Genomic DNA, 26,733 nt, shown 5'->3' with positions numbered 1-26,733 from the left:
AGGTTTCAGATGACACAAGGATAGGTAGACAGGCAGGCACTTATCTCTCCACCCTTCAGGCTCTCTGCCTGTATTCCGGATGAAGGGCTTTTGCCCGAAACGTCGATTTTACTGCTCCTTGGATGCTGCCTGAACTGCTGTGCTCTTCCAGCACCACTAATCCAGAATCTGGTTTCCAGAATCTGCAGTCATTGTTTTTACCGAGGTAGACAGGCATGTAGTGTTGAGGAAATGGGGAGGCTGCACAAGGCCTTCCTTGGATATGCTAGGTAAGTGGGCAAAGAAGCAGCAGATGGAATACATAGCGGGAATGTGAGAGATTATGCACTTTGGTAAGAAGAATAGAGGTCTATACTATTTTTTAAACAGAGAAAAATTTCAGAAATCTGAGACAAAAAGGCACTTGGAAGTCCTAGTTCAGGATTTTCTTAAGGTTAAGATGCAGGTTCAGTTGGCAATTAGGAAGGCCAATGCAATGTTAGCATTCATTTCAAGAGGGTTAGGATACAAGAACAGAAATGTACTGCTGAAGCTGTCAGACCACATTTAAAATATTGTGAACAGTTTTGTGCCCATATCTAAGGAAAGATGTGCTGGCATTGGATAGGGTCCAGAGAAGTGAAACGAGAAGGATCCCAGGGATTAATGGCTTGTTATATGAGAAGTAGTTTGGTAATTTTGGGTCTGTTCTCCATGGAGTTCAGCAGGACAAGGGGAGGATCTGATTGAAACTTATAGAATACAGAGAGGCCTGGATAGAGAGGACATGGAGATTTACCAGCATACTGCCTGGACTTGAGAGTTTCAGTTATGAACAGAGATTGGACAGACTGGGGTTGTTTTCCAGTGAGCACAGGAAATTAAGAGGGGTCATGATTGAGATGCATAAAATTATGAGGGGCACAGATAGAGTAGGGAGAAAGGAAGAAACTTTTCCACTAGATGGAGGGACCACTGACCAGAGGGCATAGATTTAAAGCAAGGGGTAGAAGGTTGAGAGGAGATGTGAGGAACAACTTTTTCACCCAGACAGTAGTGGGAATCTGAAACTTCTGCTCTGCAAGGGTGAAAGAGGCAAAAACCCTCATATCATTTAAGAAGTATGTAGGTGTGGTTTTGCGATGCCAGGGCATACAAGACTACAGGACAAGGACTGGAAAGTGAAAATAGGAAATACTTATAGGAAATAGTTAGGAAATAGTTAGGTGGTTGCTTTTGATTGGCATGGAGGCAATGGGCTAAGACAGCCTTTCTTCTGTGCTGCAGACCTCTTGACTGCAGACTGTCTACGCTTTGGAATGTTGTGTTATCTGTAAAACAATACTTAAATGGCAATTCTCCCTCTGGTCTTAAAACATAAATGGTTGCTGATGCTATTCCTTCATCTTCTGTACAGCAATCAGAATCCATATATCAAATCTTGAATGATGAATCACTAGTCAGAATAAATTACTCACAAGAACTGTGTTCATTTCCAACCGGTTCAAATTAGTGGCGTTCTGCTGTACTTGTTCCATCTGGTGCTACAAATTATTTAATTTTTATTTTTGTCTTTTTTGCTCTTCTGAAGTTGAGAAGTGCGAAAAGAATTATCCTACAAAGTATTACAACTCTTTGGAACATGGCTATTCAGAGAGCCTGCTTGAAATAACTTCACTAAAATAGAAACATTCTCAGATGGTCAATTCTAAACACAGGAGAATTAGTGACTTCAAAAGCAGGATATATCGGTTATGACTAATGTTCTTAGAACGAAATGTTTAAATGTCATCAGATAAAGAACTTACTTAAACTGTAAATTAACTGCGATGTGTTTAGCTTATTTTTCTTAGAAGCAGATAGCTTTAAGAAATGCACAAAGGAGAATGGCCTTTGATCCATTTGAAACAATGGGAATCTGAATTCCTCGAAATGGGAATTCTGGGGAAATTGTCAAGTTTGAAATATTTAGTGGGAATTTCTGTCTTTAACAATCAAGGTGCAAAGTTCAGCTTGCTGAATGCTTGTCCATTTTTCCAATAAGCACTTGTTACACAAAGCTGTATGACTATTAACATTCAACATTTAGTCATTCTTCAGATGAAAGCGTTTGCAGCATCAAAAGAATTTAGAGAACCACCATTAAACAAAATAACAGACTTTGTTATTTTGGTGACCATAACATTGACAAAATCAGATTGCGTACTGATACAGTAATGACCAACTTAAGGTGAGGAGTGCCAGCAGTTATAGTGACAACAGCTATACTCCATCCTGGGTAAGGACATCAAATTGTAAGAAAATAATCATGGGGGCATCCTTACCCTTCTCAAAGAATTCAAGGATCGTAGGACAACTTCCAGCAGTTCTCCTGTGAACAGGGCACAACAGCATGTTGACTCTCCAGACCAACTGTTGTTGCAGGGTTCAGTCACATCCTGCAACAAGATTCTCAGCCAATTGTTCAAGGAAACCTACCAATTTCTGTTGTAACCTGATAAATCCCCAGGGACTGAGAACTAACATCCCAGGGTACTAAAGGAGGTCATCATGGAAATAATGTATGCATTTGTTGTCATCTTCCAAAATTCTATAGACTCTGGAGGAGCTTCTAGAGAACAGAGAATGGGAGATATAACCCCACTATTTAAAAGAGAATTACAGACCAGTTAGCCTTACATCAGAAGTGGGAATGTGCTACATTCTACAACAAAAATCTTGACAGCAAAACATTTGGGAACCATTAAATCCAGACTGGTTTTGTCCAATCCCATTATGAAAAGCAAATCATGCTTTAAAAAATCTGGAGTTTCTTTGAGAATGTAACTCGCAGAACAGATAAGGGAGAACCAGTTGATAGGGTACATTTGGAATTTTTGAAAGCTTTTGATAAAAGTCCATAAAATTCCAAGTATATGGGATGGGGGTGGGGGGTAATTGGCATGGATTGAAAATCAGTTGACAGATAGAAAACAGCGAGGGTGGTTAAATGGGTCCTTTACAAGTGGCAGGCAGTGACCAGTGGGATACTGCAACAATCAATATATGGGCCCTAGCTATACACAACAGATATAAATGACCTGGATGAGGGATCCAAATGCAACATTTCCAAGTTTGCTGATGATACAAAATTGGGCAGGATTATCAGTTCTGAGGGCAGCGAGAAGGCTTTAAAATTATTTAGACAAATTGAGTGAGTGGGCAAATGCATGGCAGATGCAGTACAACATGGCCAAATGTGAAGTTATACACTTCAATGTGAAAAACAGAAAGGAAGGTTATTATTTAAATGGTGATTATACTCAGAAGAGTGAATGTACAAAGGGATCTGTATATCTGAGTACACCAATCAATGAAAATAGACAAGCAAATACAATTAGTAATTGAGAAGGCAAATGATATATTGGCCTTCAATGCAAGAGGATTTGAGTTCAGAAGTAGAGATGTCTTCCTGCAGTGTCCAGGACATTGGACACTTCTGTAATACTGAATGTAATTTTGATCTCCCAACCTAAGAAAGAACAGGAAGGGTGACATAGAGGTTCACTAGGCAGAACTATCACATGAAGAGAGATTGTTTGAACTGGGCATATATTCAGTAGACTTCAGAAAAGATAGAGGGGATGTGATTGAAATGTATAAATTTCTAACAAAACTAGACAGACAATCTAGATGTGGGGAGGATATTTTCCTGATTGGGGAATCTAGAAGCAGGGGATTTAGTGTCAGGATAAAGTAGATCATTTAAGACTGAGATGAGGAAACATTTCTTCACTCGAAGGATAGTCAACCTTGGAACTCTCTAGAACAGAAAGCTGTGGAGGCCAAATCACCGAATATATTCAAGAAAGAGATCCATACATGTTTAGATTGCAAATACGTTGAGAGGTACAGGGAGAAAGCACGGTTACTGCGTCGAGGTAGAGGGATAGTCATGATCATATTGAATGACAGACAAAAGATGTAAGGGATATGGAGAGAGAATGGTTGTATGGCATTGAGTTAGAGGATCAATAATGATCATGTTGAGCAGTGAAGCACACACTATGGATCCAAAGGCTCGCTCTCCTATGTTCTGTGTTATTATGTTTCTAGGGGGAGTTATTTAAGCACTGAAATTCCCTGCCTCTGACTCCTTCTAGGCTTCCCCTTTCCCTTCCTTAAAGATCCCCATTGAGGATTAAAAGCTATGTCATGAAGCTCCTTTGCAGTTACAGCCTATACATGTAAGCACGTTCCAAATCTACGGGCATAATCTTAGTGGCGTGAATGAAGTGGGCTATGGCAACAAAGGTGGCAGAACTGCACAAGAAGTCCAGGGAGGCCCATTGCAATGTTAGGATGTTACGAAATGTGCACAGCATATCAGTAAAATAAACACAAAGATTTCTCGACACTCAGGTTAAAGCAAATTTTAGCTCAGATCCTGCTCCAACGGAACACCCATTTTGGATGCCAAACACCAACATCTCAGAATGCACTCCACGGCACCCATTGCACACATCCAATGCCACCCACACAATGACATTCAATATGGTGATGTACCAGCCTCCAAGAACAGTCATGGCAGTTTCAGTGCCCTTCTGAACATCAGTGCTACACCTCAGGGTGAAATGCAACTATCATTGTGACATTGCAGAAAGGGTATCGTGCACTCAGGGACAGGAACCCAGCTCATCGACTAGACATAGTTTGCTTCCTTACTCTACGCCTAGCTGGATGTTCATGGCACCCTTGCCTTGTCTTTTAGCACTTTCCCCTCATCCAGATATACCAGACTCTCAGGTCTGCTGTGTTACCTTATCATTTAGCACAGACACAAAACCCTGAAAACATTGCTGTTAGCAGTTGTCAGACAATTCAAGGGACTTTCAGTCAGGGGGTCCTGGCACAGTAAGTCATGGGCAGCCTCCGATACCAGTTACCAGTACAGGGACTTGAACACAGTGAGTCAGACACTCAGGATCCTCTCTGCACAAGGGGTGAGGGTCGAATGTTGGACAATCCACCACCTATTTTGACTCTTCCTTCCTGAAGAAGGGCTTATGCCCGAAACGTCGATTCTCCTGTTCCCTGGATGCTGCCTGACCTGCTGCGCTTTTCCAGCAACACATTTTCAGCTTCCGTGTTGTGGGTTGCTTTCGTCCTGGAATGAGAGGCAGGTAGGTATTTAGAGAAATGCTGTCATTTACAGAACGGGGGGGGGGTGAGTGAGTGAGCAGTGCAGAGGGCATGCAGGGTTAGCAGCGACAGGGACTTGGCTGGATGTCAGTGAGTGAGGGGAGATGTTGCAGGGAGAGCATGAACCTTAGTGGGAGATGGGTACATTTCCTGAGACAGAATGAGCGTGAGGTATTGGAGCGAGGATGATGGTTGTTAGGATGGTGGAATGGACCTTCTTCCTGCTTCGGTGCACATTCCTGCAGACAGGTTAGACTGCTGTGATCCAGCAACCTCAGCTGGCATGGTCTGGTGCTTTGACTTCCACTACTGGCCCTGGGGGAAAGGGATGGCACTTATCTGCACCAACACATTGTTCAGGAATTCCAGCTTCCTACCCACAAAGCAGGGCACCAATTTTCCCTCATCTGCGTGGCCAGGGCTAATGTCAGGAACTGTGCTCAGCAGCTCTGGACTGACAGTGCTTGTCTGAGTGTACAACAGGTTTTTAAAAGATGGTGCGGATGTTGGGGGTGATACAATCTATTTTGTGATGTCCCTGCAATTTTGTATTTAAATTTCATACCAGGGATGCTCCTTGCCACTTTTTCGACCATTCTTGAATGTTATGTAGACCTTACCGTGTAGTGGCATGGACTGCCTCAGTGCAAGGAGTTGGGAACGGTGGTGGACGTGGTCTAATCATCAGCAAAGATCCCTATTTCAGATCTTAGGTTGGTGGAAAAGTTGTTAATGAAGCAGTTAAATATACTAAGGCTTCAGATGCTACTATGAGGAACCTCTGCAGTAATGTCTTTGGACTGAGATGACTGACACCCAAAAATCATAATCGGCTTCATTTTTGCACGGTACGACTCTACATTTCTTCCATTTTGTAGCTATACCAGAACACCTTGGGTAGAAGAACAGCTGGTTCTGGAGTTAAAGCCTTCAATATTACTCCAGGTTATTATCAGAGCTTATAACATTTGCAGTATTCAGCACCTTCAGTTTCTTCATTTCACAAGTGCACTGAATTGGCTGAAGATAGAGAGCTCTGATGCTGGGAAATCCAACTTGCACAAAACACAAGCTGCCTCATTCGTGCCCCTGCAAAAATATTTGGTGCTGTTTTCAGTTTCTGAACTAATGTGCCCATTTCTCTCGCAGAAAATTCATGCCCAAATAACAACTCTTGGTCTATCCAAAACTGGGTATAGAATCCTCTGTCATTCATTGTAAAAAAAAGCATCAGTACAGTTAATTTGAAAAATCAAAGATCAACAGTCCACTTTTAGTCATAGAGATGTACAGTATAGAAATTGATCCTTTGGTCCAACTCGTCCATGCCGAACAGATATCCTAAACTGATCTAGTTCCATTTGCCAGCATTTGGTCCATATCCCTCCAAATCCTTCCAATTCATGTGCCCATTCATGCCTTTTAAATGGTTGTAATTGTACCAGCCTCTGGCAACTCATTCCATACCCACACCACCCTCTGCATGAAAAAGTTGCCTGTAAGGTTCCTTTTAAATCTTTACCCACTCACTCGCAGCCTATGCCCTCTAGTTTTGTACTCTCCTACCCTGGGAAAAAGACCTTGGTTATTCACCATATCCATGTCCCTCATGATTTTATAAACCTCTAAAAGAACCCACCTCAGTCTCCAATGCTCAAGGGAAAATAGCCCCAGCCTATTTAGCCTCTCAAATCCTCCATACCTTCAGAAAATTAAATAAATTGTACAAAATATACCATACACACATTATTTCCATTGAAGTTAATGGAAAAGAAGATCAACTAAATTGTAAAAGAGGCAGTAATTCTTTATTTTGCATTTTAAACTATTGCTCAAAAACTAAAATTAACTACAATTTCACCATATCAACTTTTTCAAACCTCCCTTATCAATTTGCATACCTCAAACAGAACATCCTTCACCTTTCTGCATCAGATTCCTGGAAATACTACTTATTACATTTCACAATTTCTCTGTATTCCATGTACAGGAAACCTTTCCCTCTCTTCATTTACAGCTGTGTTAGTTTCTGGGAGCAGCAAGCCTTTCTTGCATTCTAATGTAATCGAATGCATTGAAGGTACAATGATTCTGACAAATACAGCATAAATGGGTTTTAGTGCTCTACAAAATGTAACCAAACACCTTTTAAGGATATCTATCAGTCTAATCCTTGATACTTCCTACAATTGTGTGGGCTTCATTCCATCTTTCCACTGTTTTTTGAAAGCCTTCCTGTATCAGAGGTATAGGTAGAGTTATTGGCAGTTGTCTTTCCCCTCGGATGGGGATTTCAAGACAAGGGGTCCCATTTTTAAGGTGAGAGGAGAGAGATTTAAAAAAGACACGAGGGGTATTTTTTTTGACACAGAGGGTGGTTCACGTGTAGAATGAACTTCCAGAGAAAATGGTGGATGTGGGTACAGTTATACCGTTTTAAAGGCATTTGGATAAGTACACAAATAGAAAAAGTTTGGATGGATATGGGCCAGGAGCAGGTAGGTGGGATGAGATTAGTCTGGGATTATGTTCAGAATGGACTGGTTGGACTCTATGAATGAGGTTCTAGAGATTGTATGACTCTATGACTCTATTAATAATATCAGCAGAATCATCACGATTGTTGATTGATCATCTGGATGTGTGTATTTGGTCATAAGGACAAGTCTGGTGGAATATTCTCCCAACTAATTTGATTTTTCAGGTCTGCATAGGTAGCCAGGGGAGTCCTGTCCCCAGTGTTGGGAAAGAGAGCAGAAATGCCAACTGCATGTGGTGTTTCCATCTACTTCCCCAAAAAGATTCAGTATTCTTCCATTAAGTTTGCAAATTCACTGAAGTCAGCACTTGAGATCAACCAGAATCTCCACGGCTAATTTATTTCTGCATAAAACTCAACTGCACCAAAAATCTTTATAGTTTTGGATACCACTAAAACCAGCCAAAACCCCCATCCTCCCCATGTCAGTATCCACTTTGCTTTATTCTTTGTCAACATGCAAACATTCATGTGGATGGATCAGCAATCATTTTTGCTTTTTTTAAACTAATAGGTCAGCATGTGGGTCCTGGCATGGAACCTTGTCAACATAAACTTGGAAATTAGACATTTGGATAGTCAAATTAATCTGGTCAGATAACAGGTCCTTCGGCCCAACAAGTCCACACCGATCCTCTGAAGAACAACCCCCCCAGACCCATTCCCCTACATTTACCCCTTCACCTAACACTACGGGCAATTTAGCATGGTCAATTCACCGAACCTGCACATCTTTGGACTGTGGGAGGAAACCGAAGCAACCGGAGGAAACCCACACAGACACGGAGAGAATGTGTAAACAGAGGGACTGCCAGATTTTACTTTTCATTTGGATACTGTGTGAATTTGGAGCTTCATTAAATAAATGTTTACCGCAACAATATAAGTGATTTATATGTTTTGAGATGTTTCTGAAATCTTCCTACTAACAAGCACTTCCTACCACTGTACAGCAGTCATTGAAAATGTAATTAAGTAAACATGGGATTAAGTGTTTTCCACAATGCTCTGAGTTTCAGTTAAATGGCCTGTTTGGACCTTGACTAAACAGTAATCCTTTTCCTTTCCTACTAATATGCAAATAGATCATGGCAGCAATTATTAATCCATTTGATTTTAACTTTGCTTCTTTATTCCATACTTTGTTAAACAATTACACTTAAGATGCATCAAGAAGATTAAGGAAATAACTAGCTGTTAATAACATGCATGTATCAACATCTTTAGATAAGTGGGGTTTGAGCTGACATATAGACTTTGACATTGGCTGGCTTGGCACAATATAAAGCAATTCACCAGCAGCAGTTTTGGGCTAAAAATCACAGTGAAACTAATTTTTTGTAGGTTCAGAACAAGAACAAAGCCATATTACTGACAAATGGATCTCCTTTGAATTTAGATTTCATTGATATAAGGTTTATTTGTAACTTTTTCAACCATATGTGAAATTCTAGCAATATTGTTGCTTTCACTCTCTTTTAACAGTTGCATTGGAAATCCCAGGGCATAGTCAGCTCCAACACATTGCATAAGGTGGATCAATTGCATATAATTACTGTCCAAGCATTGCTGCTATATTTGCCACTGCACTAAAACGTCCACTGGCAGATTGAGTGCAGAGGTGGAAGCGAGTCATTCACACCCAATTCTCCGCGGTCAGCTTATCAACATAGTAGGCTTAAATGGATGTAGGACACATATTGGAAACAGAAATTGACAACAGCAAATAAGTGTAATTTTAAAAAGGATGGTTACAGTTCCAAGTGCAGAAATACTGAAAATCTATAAAATATATATTTCTACTTCTTAGTCCTTCCCAATCAGTAACCCTTTCTACTTCCTATGCCATAAGCTCTCATGATTGTCACCTTCACAATGCCATTAACTTCTGATGGTTCCTACCTGCCCAGGATAGTCCTTAGCCACGACCTTATGTTGACAGCCAGTCGGTCAATCTAACTGACTGCTAACTGAGCAATGCAGTAACAAAACTAATCATGACATCCTCCGAATACACTGGGCAGAATCCTTGTGCTCCTGGATCCAGGGCTCCTACCTGCTCCCATTATATGTCAGCAAGGTAATGTTACCAGCCATTACTTTGGAACACTATAAAGCTAAGTTAAAGACTTTTAGTACCAATATGATAAACCTACTCCCGAGATTTGTTACTCATTACTGTTGCCTATAGCTGTGACTTTAAGAATGCTTTCAGTGGTGCAACTTCGGAATAAATGGTCACTTCCATTTTGATACAGTGGAGCGAATACTGTTGAAAACTTAGACAGTTATTTCACACATCTGTAAAAAATATTAATGCACATATACAAATGTCAGCTTGCACAAAATTTTATCTTCTTTTTCCTCACTGCCCTTGCCCTCAATCGATTGCGTTGGTATTGTCATGTTCAAATACAAGGACCACAGAATTGTGAGCGAGTAACGCAAGCCTCCAATATTCACCTGGTTCTCTCTGTTTTATACAGGATGTGATTTTGTCACTTGATGAGAAGTAACAGGTGCAACAGAACCATAAAGAAGCTGGAAAGCTCTTTGTGAGAATAGCTAATAACACTGACGGCTGAATTATTAGCTTTCTATTTTTGGAAAGATGTTTTTCTGTGATCTGGCTCACTTTTGAAACTTTGAATGAATCCAGTTCAGGCAGAATAAATATGCTTCCTTTTCTTACTGTAATTGTTAGTGATTTATGCAAACTCACAAGGTATAACTCTCACTTTGAGAGAAGTTTGCAGGGGAAAGAAAGTGTCATACCGAGATAGTAACAGGGAGATAGTCAAGAAGATCAATGGAATAAATCTCTTGGCTAAACCTAATGTTGGTGACACTTTGAGATACTATTTTGTTTAGGAATAAAAGAGAATTAGAGACATTTTATTTGGTAAGAAGCACTTTTTAATGCATCTCTTTGAAGGGGTGGGTGTTTGAGATCAGAGCGAACTGAGCTACGAGGGCTACTTTTATTCCCGTCATCCCATTAATTCATCTGTAGTGGGTTCTGTAGGCACAAACATTCTGTCCTCATGTCCTCCCTGCTTTAGGCAGACCCTGAAATATTCCACACAATACAAGGTGCACACACGGCAACCAGTTTTCCAAAGAAAAAAGTTGACTGGGAAGACCCTCCAAAAATGTGTGCACCCCTTCCCACCCCCACTCCCCCACCCAATCCAGAAATACTACCCTACTTTTTGACAGATAGTGTTTTTGTTCGGAGGAATAAAGGACAAGTGGATCATACAGGAAGGAAATCCAAACTGTGCAAGACCACTTGAATCTAGTATTGAGTTCGAAGAGACCACAACTCCCAGTGTGAAAGTCTTAGATTGATGAAGTAGCTATAAATGCTTGTGAAAGGCAGATAAAACAAGTTTTTTTTTAAAATCTCCAATCTTTTAGACATTGTAAAAGGTCAAAAGGTCAGGATTGTGTTGTCAATGTGAATTTAAAAAAAACATGCTCTGCCAGCCTGCTCGTATTAACAACTCAATAAAAGCAGGCTAGCAAAGAAGGCTAGCAACTTCAAGAGCAGACTAATGGGTTGATTATTGGTTGGGTTGGATCAGTCCTTATCTTGTGCACAGGACATGCAATTTTCCACATTCTTGGATAATTGCAAGTGTATTAATTGTACTAGAACAGTGTGTCTTGGGGCATGGCTAGTTGTGGAAGTACTGAAGTTTCTGGAGTTTCAACAGAGTTCTTTGCTGTCATTTCCAAGGGCTATTATTATAGCTGAGGTCATTATGAATATTTGACCTAAATTTCAAAAGCTTAATTAAATATTCATCTCAATGAAGAAGGTCCAAGCTAATATCTGATTGGCAGTTTAGGAGCTATTAAAGGATGAGTAGTCTTTGATGTAATTACAATAGCGCAGTTCCTCTGCAAGCTACATGGCTCATGATGAACTTGATGGTGTGCAGCCTGAGTGTTCTGTGTGATTAGTGCAAAGCCTATCCTGTATCCATTGTTAAAAAAAGTGTGCTTCCACAACCAGCCATGTCCCTAGAAATGCTGTTCTAGTACAATTAAAACACCTGCAATTATCCAAGAATGTGGAAAATTGCATGTCCTGTGCACAAGAAAAGGACTGACGCAACCCAACCAATAATCAACCCATTAGTCTCCTCTTGATCATCAAAGTGATCAGCAATCACTAGTTCACCAGTGCTCAGTTTGTGTTCTGCCAGGAACACTCAGCTCTTCACCTGATTACATCTATACAGTAATCCAATCATAGACAAAAGAGTAGAACTCAAAAGTTGAGGTGAAAGAGACTGCCCTTAACATCATGGCAGCATTTAAGCTAGTTTAGCATCAAGGAAAGCTGACAAACTGATGATAATGTGAATCTTGGGTGAACCAGTCATACCTAACACAATTCACTCGTGATGAAGGACTTATGCCCAAAATGTTGATTCTCCTGCTCCTCAGATGCTGCCTGACTGGCTGTGCTTTTCCAGCCCAACACTCTCAACTCTGATCTCATTTTCTCCATACCAAACACAAGTTGTTGGAGGTCAAACATCAGAGGAGCAGTACATCTTTGCAGGGTTTCCATAGTTCAGTATCTTTGGCACAACCATCTCAGCTGCTTCAATGACTTCCCATCCATCATTCGGTCAGAAAGTGGGGATATTCGCCAATGACTGCACAAAGTTCAGCATCCTTTGTGCCTCCTCAGATAATAAAGCTCTATGTCCAAATGTAGTAAGACCTGGACACATTCAAGCTTAGGCTGACAATTGGTAAGTAACATTCAGCCAGGCAATGGCCATCTCCAATGAGAGCATGGAACCATCTGCCCCTGACATTTCATTGGCATTAACATCATTCCCACTATCTTCCATTTCACTATGTTGGCTTGTTAAAATAATTTTACTTATGAAATGTGGGCATTATTAGCTAGGTCAGCATTTATTGCCTGCTCTTAATTACCCAACGGGCAGTTATGAGTCAACCACATTTCTATGGATCTGGCATACCATGTAAGTAAGGATGACAATCTTTCTTGACTACAAGACATTAGTGAACCAGCTGGAATTTTTGACAATTGACCGTGGTTTCATAGAAACTAGACCAGCTCTTCATTCAAGATTTAACTGAAATCTAATTTCAGCATCTGCCATGGTGGGTTTTGAACATATGTCCCCAGACCATTGAATAAAATAGAACAGAGAATTGCAGATACTGGAAATCAGATGCAAAGGCAGAAATTCTTGGAAGACTCAGCAAGTCTATCAGTATTGATGAGAAAAAGCAGAGTTAACGTTTTGAGTCTAGTGACCCTTCTGAAGATGTTTTCCAGCAATTTTCTTTTGTCCTCAGAACATTGGCCTGGAGTTCTGGATGACTAATCAAGTGACATTACCACTACACTGTTATAATACCTTTTTTATAAACCATATCCCTTTTTAAGTCTCCCACTACTATGAAAAAATGTCCTCAAATCCCAAGTTTTCTTCAACTAATTTTCTGTGATCCACCTCTATGTAAACTTTTATTAATGGAGGGTGCTACAAATAAACATAACTGGTTGGGCTTGTCTTTTCTCATAGAATTCTGGTAGACAACAAAGCCTTTCCCCCCAAGAGTAGAAGGTTCAAAAGAAGTACATTTGTTCACTGTTGTTTTGTTTATGTTTTACAGGAAGGACTCTCTATGGATGAATGGAAAGGCAGACGTTTAAGATATTATACTGTTGTTTGTGAATTAGGAAACAGATGTGTCTGGTAATCTTGCCTCAGGCTGACTGCAATCTTGTAATGTTTCTGTAAGGGTAAGATTTATCAGCTAGTACATCCCACCCTGCTGGGAACACAGGGTATCATAACAAGCAAACACAGTGCATTATTCATACAAGACGGTTCTTCACTATTTGTCTTCAACAGTAATGAAACCCATCAACTCCTAAGATATAAAAAGTTTCTACGCAGATTTAAATGACTTCACTGTCTTTCAGAGACAAAACTTAATTATCAGTTGAATGGTCTTATTAACTAACAGCATGCATAACCAAAATATGTTGTTATACATAGTTATTTATTGAAAATATTTTAAAAATTTTGCGATCTTATTACTTTTATTTAAGTTAAAAATTTTATTACATATAATTTAAGTTAGATCTGTAATCCACTGAACAATTTAGCCTTTGGAAAAAAATTGTGGGTATCATGTCATTAACAAATATTCCTGCCTGAGAACTTTTATTTTAAGTCTATCTAAAACAAACTAGATATTAAGTTTTAAAGGCGAAGGTGAAATTTCATAAACTCAAAGTGTTTTTTATAGCTGATGTGTAAATCATAGAATCATAAAATCCGAACAGTGTTCAAACAGGCCATTTGGCCCATCAAGTCCAGACAATCCTTCCAGAAAGCATCCCACCCATACCCAAACCCCTACTCTATCCCTGTAACCCTGCATTCTCCATAGCTCACCCCCCTAGCTTGCACATCCCTAGACACTATGGTAATTTAGCATAGCCAATCCACCTAACTGGCACATCTTTGGATTGTGGGAGGTAACCAGGGCACCCGGAGAAAATGTACGCAAACACAGGGAGAATGTAAAAACTCCACAAACACAGTCACCAGAGGGTGGAATTGAACCCAGGCCCCTGGTGCTCGCCATTGAGCCACCATGTCATAGATGATTAGGAACTAGCTTCTAATTTATACTGTAAAACGTTTTTTTGTTCAAAATGAATATTTATAAAACATATAATGTTTTGCATTTCCAACTTCTGGATGATATTTCTAGCCCCTGCGTTGGTGCTGCACTTACCCTGGCATTGGTCCACTACTGGCAAGGTTGTAAACCTGGCGTGGATTCAGAAGAAACTGGAATTTTCTGAAGATTCTGTGAAAAGAGTATAAATATACTATCCATTTCTTTAAGCAGTCTGTTTTATGTTAGATCACCGTTTCAGATTTTTTTTTCAAAAAGGAAGTTGAATTTGACAAAGCAAAAAGGAGTCTTTATGTAATGCATGTGGATTCATCACTTAATACAGAAGTGATCTGTATTGTTACTGTAATCATTTTAGTTTTAATGATGATTTATAATGAAGGTCTTTTCCAGGAATGTGCTAGGGTCAAGCCTGTACTGGTGTCACACCTAATTAATGTCCCCAGGCAGTGTTCTCACAGCAATATGAGTTGAAACAGTGCACAAGTCACAGGGGAGGATAAATGGAGGCACTTGTAGAGGATATTAACTAGACACGACACTTGTACCAGGTCATTTGTTTTCCACACTTTATTTTCACTGCACAATTAATGACGCACAATTTTAATTGCACAACATTTAGTATTTCAAAACAACTAAAGAGAAGTACAGAAATGCAATTTCACAAATGTATCTTTCTGATTTTGTTAGTAAATATTTTTAGAAATGTTTGCTGAGGAGAACTGTTTTAGGAGCAACTGGCATGTGTCAGAGATAGGGAAGATTTTGAATAAAAAACAAAATTACTGTTTAATGAAAATCTATTAGTAATATATTTTAAAACAAAACTATGTTTGAGTTATAATGGACTTTTTTTTTTAAATTGCCTTATTTTAAGATACTTCTGAATAGTTAGCTTCTTAAAATAAAATGCTAACCAATATCCAATGTTATAAGCAGAAACTCAAGACGTTAGCATAAATACAGACTTATGCAGAACCACATAAACCAATAAACAGTGTGTGTCATTTAGTTACAACCACCTCTGTGTACAAAGTACACATAGTGCAACTTTCATCAAGTCTTACTGTCAGCAGTTATACCCTGGCAACAAAGACCACAATGTTGCTCTTATTTCTGTGTTCACTAATAGACACTTCCAAACTTTGTGTTGGGGGGTGGGGGGGAGGGTGGAAGAGGTGCAATGTGGCTAGTGGAGAGGAGAGAGGTTAGGTGGCCCAGATTCTTCACTGAACAATTTGATTATGTATTTTCACAAACAGGCCAATAAACCTTGGGAAGCCTGATTTACTTAAAAATTTGATTTGGACTGTGGCACTGGGGTTAACTTTTCACCATTGCCTTCGCTTAGCGGTTGCCACAGAAGCATTGGTTGCTTTGCAAGATCTCGGGGCATGAATTCTTGGCTTGGAGATTCCTCATCTTTACTGCCTTCCTCTGGCTCCTCAGGACAGAGATTTTCTCTCTCTCAAGGTAGCTAGGAGCCTTTGATAAATGATGGGATCACATTTCAACCAGATGCCTGTCTTTTTCTGCATCAGTCCACTTGCCTCCGGCAATATAAAGTCAATGAAGTTTCAAGTGCCTAGGGGTTTTATTCATTGCCATTTGATATGACAGGATGATCCCTTGTGTTTGGGTAATGCTTCTCTCTGATGTTATACATAGACATCAGTTTCTAGTACAGAATAAAATCCCAATTACAGTATTGAATCAATAATTAGGGAAAGTTAACATTTCTGCAGAACATTTGGGATTACAGTTGCACTTTTATCAAACTTTTTCAGTTTTTTTTAAGGTCAAATTGAAAAAGAAAACACAAGCTCACCTTTCTCCCTGCTTTCCACCACTTTTCGGGTTCACAAACACCAGAAGTGGATGCGTGCCTGGAATCGGTGTGATCTGTGAAAAGGTAACAAATTGTGAGATTTTCATTCAAGTTCAGAGTGTCAAGTTTTTTATCCAAATTTGTATCTCATTGTATTTCCATAAATGCTTAAATTTCAACAATGCTACATTGAAAAAGGTCAGAAGGAGGTGATACTGCAACATAAATCCTTCTTCTGAAATAGTCCTTTTGCCCAGAGAGGCATCTAGTCTTGGATTGAAACCTCCCCAAAGCCATGCATGAAGAATCCTTTATCAGCTTTTTTTTTGGGGGGGGGCGCAGAACAGCAGTCTCTCAACACCTGGATGATATTTCCCAGTGGCTCAAACTATTGCCTGGTTCTGCACAGGATCCTGCCAGTTTTGTGTCCTCTACAATTGAGGAGCATTAAGACCAGGCATTAAGGTGACTCAGGGATCGTGTCCATCTCTTTTGCAACAACTGGTAAAATCAGCGCCATTCAGTCTGGTGGAACATTAATGCTGGGCTGCAAGCATTTAGTCATTTCCTTCCATTCGTTTGTATTTTTCACAACAGCAAGGCCAATGAAGTATTCAAACTAGTTTAGCACCCAAAACACATTTATTAAAAACAGATTGTGGAAAATAGTGCATTTTTTTAAATGTCAAAAAACACACCAGGTGGATGGAAGCCAATTCTGCAACTTATACTAAGAAACTATAAGCATGCACCTACAACGTATTATGATATCTCTGAACAGGAGTTCCCTATACTCCTCATGAGTTGTTTTAAAAGCAATTCTTTTCCACCAGATTTTCCATTGACATACCAACTTTTACAGTTAATTAAGTAGCATATGTAATTGAAAGTAAATCTCTGATCATTAAGTGTCGTTATCATAATTGGCAGAGTGGCATTTGGCACCACACTCTTACTTAATGTTAACACCTACACAATCGTAACATTGAATGCAATGAATCAACCAGTTCTTTATAAATAACCGCAACGAACTGCAGAAACTCAGCACCCCAAATTTCAAAGTAATGCCCTACATTTTCTTACCACTTTGGTCAAAAATAGTCACAGCTCCCCTTGGGATTTTGTCGTATTTTTCTTTCCATGATTGTGCTGCTGTCCTTTTCAGAGCATTAACTATGTGCCAATGGAACACAGAATGACAGAGATGAAGTACCTAACTACCTCAGTCTGAAATCCCGATGGAATCAGGTAAATTAATGAGACTCATCCAAAGGTTATGTATGATCTATTACTTCCTCTAATTATAAATAATAATCCTGATCATTATGCTGGTTAGCTATAAAGAACTAAGATAAATGTGCTTAACCATGATTAATAGACATCAATGAACTGCATAGGTCTCTTTTGTTGCCATGGTATCTCAAGGTACCGCAGTTATTCCTTTTTGTTTCTTTCTTTCCACTGTTACACTGGGAAGTAAATATGAGTCTGCTTTGCAAATCAATTTCAGGCTTCAGCAGCACTTAAAAGATCTTTTTAGTGCTTTATTCCAAAGAGTTAAAGTACTTTTAAGAACTGCTGAATGGATATATATGTTCATTGCAATTAAATAAATCACTTCCTGAGAAACAACGTTAAAAAAAGTCCAGTTATTCTCAGCACTAGAGCTAAAATAATGTCTGACAGCTGGAAACTATAACTTAATCATATGTCATAATAGCATAGTCAAAGTTGAAGAGATGACAGCCTTATCACATGTACTACAGCCTGCAATTTATTGCTAAAACGTCTGGCCAAATACCTTGCAAATAGTGCTTTTTAAAAAATGTTCTGAAATTCTGCCATTTACCAATGTAAAACAGATCCACCCTTACTCTGCTAGTTCATGTCAAAAGTAATAGGTAAAAGGCAACAGCAGTTTTGACCTATGTCAGCAATAATATTCTTTTAATCTTTACATTCAAAGTAATGTGATGATTGAAGAGCCACTAAGTTAGAAGAAATCAGCTCACTATGTTTTTTTACCAGTCACAAATCAATATGAATTGTAATTATTGCCAGTGCATGCCAACAGCACAGAACATTCTTTTGTCACTCGATGGCCTTGAGAAAAAGTTTTGGGAATATTTTTATTTCTCCTTCTTTCCTCTTGTCCCCCTCTTCATCTTCTGATAGTGACAGTTACTAACCAGGGGGATAGACTGAAAGTAATCGATGGGAGGATGACAGAGAGGCAATGAGAGTCATGGAAGCCACTGCCTGAAAGGTGGTACAGACAGAATTGCTCATTGCATTTAAAGAAAACTTGGATAGAGTCATAGTTATAGAGTCATACAGCACAGAAACAGACCCTTCAGTTCAACCAGTCCATGTCAAACATAATCCCAAACTAAACTAGCCCCACTTGCCTGCTCCTGGCCCATATTCCTCCAAACCTTTCCTATTCATGTACTTATCCAAATGTCTTTTAAACATTATAACCGTATCCACATCCACCATTTCCTCTGGAAGTTCATTGCACACACCCTCTGTATAAAAGATTTGCCCCTTCTGTCTTTTTAAATTTCTCTCCTCTCACCTTAAAAATGTGTTCCCTAATCTTGAAAATCTCCCATCCTTTGAAAAAGACACCTACCATTAACTCTATCTGTATCCCTCATTATTTTATAAACTTCTACCAGGCCGCCTCTCAATCTTCTGTGCTCCAGTGAAAAGCATCCCAGCCTAGTCAGCCTTTATTGACAAGTCAACCCTTTCATGCTCAGCAACATCCTGGTAAATCTCTTCTGAATCCTCCACAGCTGAATAATATGCTCCCTATAACTGGACGACCAGAAAATGCAGTATCCTGTAAGACTATGGACCAAGAACTGGGAAGTTACATAAGGCTAGAAAGCACTTTGTTGACTAGCACAAACATGATGAGCTGAATGGACTCCTTCTTTGCTGTAATTTTGTATGATTCATGCTGAAGCACAATTCAAGAGGGTTCCATAGTTTCTCCATTGCTTTGTTAAAAAGTGAACATGTGAGAATCTGGACACTGTTTTAATTATGGGAAATGATCTCAGGTCTGCTGCTTATTATAACAATGCGTACTTCAGATAAAAATGTAGATCGGCATTTATATTGTAAAACGACAAAGAATGTTTTCGAAAAGCAAGAAAATTCCATAAGCATGGCAAGAAAAAACTGTCAAATACAAATGAGAGATAAGTGTTAATGTCCAGAGGAGACTGTCTTGGTTAATGGAATTGTTCACAATCAGAACATAACCAGATTAAGTTTACGTGCCTTAGATTATTGAAATGATAATTCACGGACATTTTCCACAGTAAATTGATTCCTTATGACTGTTACAGCCATTCATGGAATGTTATGCCAGAAGGGAAAACGAATCAGAATTTCAGTCCATCTAACAAACAACTCTCGTTATAGCAAGGAGGTTTGCTGCTCATATTCCATGCAATTGAGCAATAGAAATAATTAATGTTCTAATTACCTGCATGTTGAGAGAGGAAAAAAATCTGTCTCATCTTCAAAGAATAATGTTTTGTGAAGGGACTATTTTGATCTGAACGGTCAAAATCCTGCCTGGAGCAATATACTTACTATGAGCAATGCCCACTCTGGTGTTCACTTGCTTTAATTGTTTCACTTGACAGGTCATGCACATAGAGATGAGTTCCACAAATAAAACCTTGTATTGTGATCAACAGAGACTCAACTAAGAGATTTTAAAAATAGATTCTGACACTATTACTTAGGTTTTGTAGGCCATTTAAGTTATTATGTTGATCAGCCATTATGTTGCAAACTATCTGCATAATTCACATCAAATACTGTCCAAGTATTTGTGATCTTCAATTTGGCTTGAATGGCATAACTTCTCAGCAGTGTTCTCTAGCTTTCAGAAAGCACTTAAGATGTAATCCAAGATGGAGGACAGGAAAAAATTGTAGCTGTAAGAGCTGCTCTTTTTTTGAGGGATTTTTAGGTGTTGGAGGTGATTTCCTCGAATTCCAGGAGCAGCAATTACTGTTTTATAAGCTGCTGCATTGTTTTGGAACTTTGGGGAAAAAGATCAAAACATTGGCAATTTAAAATGGAGGAAGACAGAAAAAGGCAGTGACCACATGGTCAGGGAAAGAAACCTACACTGTTGACCGACACAGCAGTGAATCTGCACAGTTACTGTCTTTACTGTTTGAGTTCCAGTATCCCTACTCATCAGAATGGATCAAGCAAAAATTAACAAACAGTTCACAGTTGATCTTGGAGGAACCTGTGTGGGGGAGCTCACAGCACAGGAACAGATAAGGACATAGTTTTTAAGTGTGACCTTGTTGTAAGTCTACAACAGTGAGTAGAGTGGGTTCTTTCTTGATTATATGTTTTATTGAGATTGGTCTCTTGATTAAATTTTTTAAATAATTACTAAGTTTGCCTGGAGCAGTGTTTTTTTAGAGCAATAGGATGGTGCTATTTTCTGGGTCTGTGGATTGTGAAGGTGCAAAGGTGGGGGTGTTTAGTAGAGTGATGTGCTCTTCCTATCGGGATGTCGGAGTTTAGGGAATGTTTCCATGTTATTGATGATTATGTCTGCAGCACGTGTATTTAGTTGCGAATCCTATCAGTTCACATGGATCAGTTGGAGTGGCAGTTAGAGTCAAAGAGAAATTTACAGGAGCCAGAGGGTGTGATGGATGACAGCTATAGGAAGGGAGAAAAACTGCAGTTACAGCCAGGTAGATGGGTTAACTCCAGGAAAAGTAGGAGAGGGAGGCAGGTGGTGCAGGAGTCTCCTGTGGCCATCTCCATCTCAAAGAATATGCTGTTTTAGAATATGTAGGGGGCAATGGACTCTCAGGGAATGTGACACAAGCAGCCAAGTTTCTGGTACCAAGACAGGCTCTAATGTAACAAGGGATATGTTGGGTTCCAAACGATCGATTATGACAAGGGATGCTCTAGTCAGAGGCACAGACAGATGTTTCTGCAGCTGGCAGCAAGAAATAAGAATGGTGTGTTGCCTCCCTGATGCCAGGACCAAGGATATCGCAGAAAGGGTGCAGAATATTCTCAATGGGGAGAGACCAACAGGAGGTCATTGTACACATCGGAACTACTGAAATAGGAAGGAAAAAGGATGAGATTCTGAAGGGGGAAAATAGAAAGTTTGGCAGGAATTTAAAAATGAGGTCTTCAAGAGTAGTAATGTCTGGATTACTCCCAGTGCTACAAGCTAGTGAGAGTAGGAACAGGAAAATAGAGCAGATGAATGCATGGCTGAGGAGCTGGTGCAGGGGAGAAGGGTTCACATTTTTGGATCATTGGAATGTCCTCTAGAGTAGAAGTGACCTGTATAAGAAGGATAGATTGCACTTGAATTGGAAGTGGACTAATATACTGGCAGGGAAATTTTCTAGAGCTGCTTGGGAGGATTTAAACTACTAAGGTGGGGGGGGGGGGGGGTGTGGTAGAGAAGTAGTAAGGAAAGAGATCAATCTGAGTCTGGTACAGTTGGGAAAAGGAACAAGTCAAACAGTCAGGGCAGGCAGGGGCAAAGCAGAGAAGAAGGTAGTACTGATGAATTTAATTGCAATTTCTTCAATGCAAGAGGTAAGCAGGGAAGGCAGATGAACTCAGAACATCATTAACTACATGGGACAGAAATATCATAGGAGTTACAAATACATGGCTCAAGGATAGACAGGACTGGCAACTTAATGTTCCAGGATACAAATGCTATAGGAAGCATAGAAAGGGAGGCAAGAGAAGAGGGTGTTTTTGATAAGGCAGAACATCACTGCCATAATTAGGGAGGATATTCCTGAGAATAAATCCATGGAAATTATTTGGGTAGAACTGAGAAACAAGAAAGGATGTTCACCTAATTGGGATTGTATTATCGATCCCCTAGTAGTCAGCAGAAAATTGAGAAACAAATTTGTAAGGAGATTTTAGTTATCTGTAAGAATAATAGGGTGGTTATGGTAGAGGATTTTAATTTGCCAAAACAGACCAGGACCACCATAATGTTAAGGGTTTAGATGGAGAGGAATTTGTTAAGTGCATACAAGAATTTTTTCTGATTCAGTATGTGGATGTACCAACTCGAGAAGGTACAAAACTTGACCTACTCTTGAGAAATAAGGCAGGGCAGGTGCTTGAGGTGACAGTAGGGAAGCACTTTGGGGGCCAGTGACCATGATTCTAACAGTTTTAAAATAATGATGGAAAAGAATAGACCAGATCTAAAAGTTGAAGTTCTAAATTGGACGAAGGCTAATTTTGATGGTATTAGGCCAGACCTTTCAAAAGTTGATTGGGGGAAGATGTCTGCAGGTAAAGTTACGGCTGGAAAATGGGAAGCTTCAGAAATGAGATAACGAGAGTCCAGAGGGAGTATATTCCTGTTAGGGTAGAAGGCAAGGCTGGTAGGTGTAGAGAATGCTGGATGTCTAGAGAAATTGAGGTTTTGGTAAAGAAAAAGAAGGAAACAGGAAGGAAAAAGAAGGATTGAAATGACCTTATCAAGATTCTCAAAGTTTGGCTCTCCTTCATACCTCTCTTACGCTGCAGTCCAATGTGACTGTAAATCAGCATCATGTTAGCAGTCCTTCCAATTTTAATTTTCCATGCCTCATCTCTTGCACCATCCACTAAAGCACTCAAAATCTGTCATGTTGCTTATAATTAAATGTCCTTCTTGCTCACTCATTCTCTTTTTAGCTTGCTTAACACACTGATGTTTTCCTCCTCTTCCTGCAAGTATAAGATGGGTCAATGGCGAGAAGATGGCAGAACTGCAGTGAAATAATCAAGGCTAGATGTAACAATATTCAAGTCTAGATGTAAAAAAAGGCACAGATTAGGTTTTCAATACCAAATGAACTGAGGTGGGGCAGAAGTAGATAGTTTAATAGAGATAGCAGGAGACAGTGTTTTACTAATGCGAGGCAAAAGTGAGGACTGCAGATGCTGGAGATTATAGTCAAGAGTGTGGTGCTAGAAAAGCAGAGCAAGTCAGGCTGCATCTGAGGTGCAGAAAAATCAACGTTTCGGGCTAAAGGCCTTCATCAGGAATGAGGCTGTGAGCCTTGCGGGTGGAGAGATAAATGGGAGGGGGCTGGGGCTTGTGTGGGGGGGGGGGAGTGGGGCAGAAGGCAGCTGAGAGTGCAATAGGTGGACGGAGGTGGGGGTAAAGGTGATAGGTCGGAGGGGAGGGTGGAGTGGATAGGAGGGAAGAAAGATGGACAGATGGGATGGGTCATGAGGATGGTGCTGAGTTGGAAGGTTGGAACTGGGATAAGGTGGGGGAAGGGGAAATGAGGAAACTGAAGAAATCCAAATTAAAGCCCTGGGATTGGAGGGTCCCGAGGCGGAAGGTGAGACATTCTTCCTCCAAGCGTCATGTGGTAAGGGAGTGGTAATGGAGGAGGCCCATGACCTGCATGTCCTTGGTAGAGTGGGAGGGGGAGTTTAAGTGTTCGGCCACAGGGGGGTAGGGTTGACTGGTGCGGGTAATGGCACAGCCATATGGTTACAAGGTCATTTCAGGGTCAAATATGACTCTAAGGATTCAAACAGTATGTTTCAGCCTCACACAGTTCCCAGAGAGAGGGACAGCATTGCTGGCTATAGTGTAAGGTTTGCAGCAGGGATCAGAGACAATGGTTTAAGACTTGCACATATTTAGTGGAGGAATTCTGTTCAATTAGCAATCCACAAGCTGTGTAGCAATTTAAAGATAGCAGAGATGTCAGCAGAGATGTCAACAGAGATGGTCATCCGAAGTAATGGTGTTGAGCGTGACAGAGAAGCAACTGCATGTCATTCTCCTGCTCTGACCAAATGGATAATAATGGAACCAACTAATTTCAGTGACTTAGCCAGATGTCAGTGGGGAAGGGTTACAGAATGATGGTGTGGTCAACAATGTCAAAGTTTGCAAAAAGGTTCAAAAGGTCAGAGAGCTTACCTTTGTAAGTCACATAACATGCCATTTATGACTGCTAAGATCTGTTTCGGTAGAGGGTTATAAACCCGATGGGATGGATTCAAACATGGAATTCAGGGAATGATGAGCATGGTGTTCTGATACGACAGTATGTTCAAGAACTCAGTAGGAAAGGGAGCTTAAAAATAGAGGAGTACAGTATTTTGCAAGGACAGAGTGGGACAGGGTGACAGGAGTTGGTTTTGTTTTGAATAGATGAGTGTTGAATGTAGATTTGAAGGAAATGTGGACGATACCTGAGAAGAGATAAAACTAAACAATATTAGCACTATATATTTTTATTGAAGCTGTTATGGGGCCTAGGAAAGGTTTAGTTAGATGGTGAACACTTCAGTGGGAACTATGTTGAGGCATATGCTGTTTACTTGAAGTTTGAAGCAATGGGACAAAAGGTGAACAGTGCTACTATCAGAATACATTATTAAATAAGAGTGAAGAATTAAAGTACACTTCAGTGGGAAGGTCTCCAGGTACAGGAACCCATCTGTCGCTTCAGAATAATTTGTCATCGTTGTCTCTCTCCTTCATCACACTGAAAAACCCTCAATAACTTGTAGCTCCATATTACATAGTCAAGTCACATACTTCAAAGCACAATAATACAGGACACTCTTTGTGGTTGCATTTCAGGGGCTGATTGACTTATCCAAGCTGTGGAGAACACTATTGGTCTGTTCACTGAATTCTCCACACACAGCAATTGAACTGTGGGCTAATAAAACTGACTGTGGCTTGGTTTGACCACTGAGGTATGGTTTCTTAAAAGTTTGATGCGCTCTTACTCACCAGCAGTCAACTTCACAATTATTCTATAAAAGCAAAGAGAGGGGTGATGAAGAATTAATGCAATGCAGAAGTATCATGCCAATTGCCACAAAAGCTGACATGGCATTTTGCACTTGTTGCTGATGGTAGCAGACCAATTGCATATTAATCAAGAATAACTCTTAAATTTATAAAGGATTCCACTGATAAGGTGGTTGAGGCAAGGCACTGAGGATAATTTGTGGCCAAGTGTATCAAGAGTCCTTCTCACTGGTTCCAATCTCCATCAACAAAGAGATGAACAAAGCTTGCTCCAGAAAAGCTGCAATAGATAGCTCCTTGGTGCATCTCGAGATTAACCAATGTTACAATAAATCTGTGATAACATGGAAGCAATATTCAGTAACATTGACTGCAACAGGCCATACATTACAAGCTGTAAGAGTTTAATGTAGATCACATATGTGATCAACTTTCTAGAAAGCACAGTCTTAGAGTATATTCTTGCCAAAGTAGGTTACATGTATTAGCTTGGGCCTACATACTTTGTTGGAAAGGCAATAATTCCCATATAAATGCATTTCCTTCTATTTACTTTCCTGACAATGTCAGCTGTTCTTGCTTCTTCCACTTGTTCCTTCTCCATGTTCTCTCAACTGAGTGGAATTGCCAGAAGGAATCCAGGAAGACCAAACTGCGCTCTTTTTAAAAAACACTTCAAATGTTCAAAACTTTGTATATGCATCATAAAATTTTACAATATTCTAACACCTAATACAAGTAAATGCTGCATAACTCTTTGAAGCACTTGAGATAAAAGCAGGCCAGGGAAGCTTTAAATTGCAACATGTTAGCCTCCTAATTATTAACTCATTGTCCATAGAATTTTACAAGAACAATACAGGTAAACATAAAAATTGTATTAATGTGACTCCAACTTTCATGAAATAATGAGGTCCTGCTGATTTGCCATGACTCCATTCTAAGGCACAGCCAGCCTCAATCTTCCTGATTTTTATCCTACTTTTAGAGGTAAACAGTTAAGGTTCAGTGACCTTCCATTTTGATTCTCAGAATGTGAAAGGTGTATTTTGCAGATTAGAGGTGGTTTTGGCCCATCTGTAACAGATACGCTGTGTTAGGAATATGTATTCGGAGTGCAAGGAGAAAGCCAAAACTGTATCATGGTATCACAGCCCAATCAATCCTGTACTTTTCCAAGGACCAAATGTGCATTTCTTTTTTTGTTTGAGTGTCTAGCAATTAGGATTCAAAATGACAGGTGACTTTTCTCCTACCTACCTCAGCTGAAATCTCATGGAGATCAATGGCTGCCAGCCAAGCTGAAATCAGCAAAAATACCACAGACAAAATAAACTTTTATAACCTTCTTTTCCTTTTGAGTTTAAACTAGCTAGTGCATTCATCCACTTAACCACCAGAAAATATGCCATTTGGTTTTAAACCATTGTAACATTGATTAAGCAACTGCTTTTTTGTTTATTTGGCCATTTGTTACTAGGTTTCAAGACACTTTTGACTGTTGGTTTCAGGCATTTGCAGCATTCATAACTTATATTTTCTATCTTTTTGAGTCAATTATTGTAGGTTAAACTGGGTCACATAGCATCCAAACTTTGAGGCATTGTACGGCTACAGAAGGCTCAGAAAATGGGCCCATGATGCCAGCACACATTTTCAGCA

The 26,733-nt window shown here is 39.8% G+C and overlaps 1 protein-coding gene across 3 annotated transcripts in view; it reads right to left on the bottom strand.

Moving 5' to 3' along the window:
* dgkb (diacylglycerol kinase, beta) overlaps window positions 1-26,733 on the bottom strand; it is a 794,652-nt gene that overhangs the window by 434,995 nt on the left and 332,924 nt on the right. For all 3 annotated transcript variants that reach the window (XM_087987111.1, XM_087987112.1, XM_087987113.1), the window contains exons 15-16: window positions 16,242-16,315; window positions 14,510-14,584 (exon numbers count right to left, since the gene is read on the bottom strand). In XM_087987111.1, the coding sequence (XP_087843237.1) occupies window positions 14,510-14,584; window positions 16,242-16,315 (149 nt within the window). The remainder of the gene's footprint in view (window positions 1-14,509; window positions 14,585-16,241; window positions 16,316-26,733) is intronic.

Source organism: Chiloscyllium plagiosum, unplaced genomic scaffold (genome assembly GCF_037043375.1).
Source record: "Chiloscyllium plagiosum isolate Xiang-an unplaced genomic scaffold, Cpla_swu_hap1 HiC_scaffold_5, whole genome shotgun sequence".
Lineage (NCBI taxonomy): Eukaryota > Metazoa > Chordata > Chondrichthyes > Orectolobiformes > Hemiscylliidae > Chiloscyllium > Chiloscyllium plagiosum.
The sequence above is the reverse complement of the archived record's forward strand: the minus strand, read 5'-3'. Positions and strand labels throughout refer to the sequence as shown.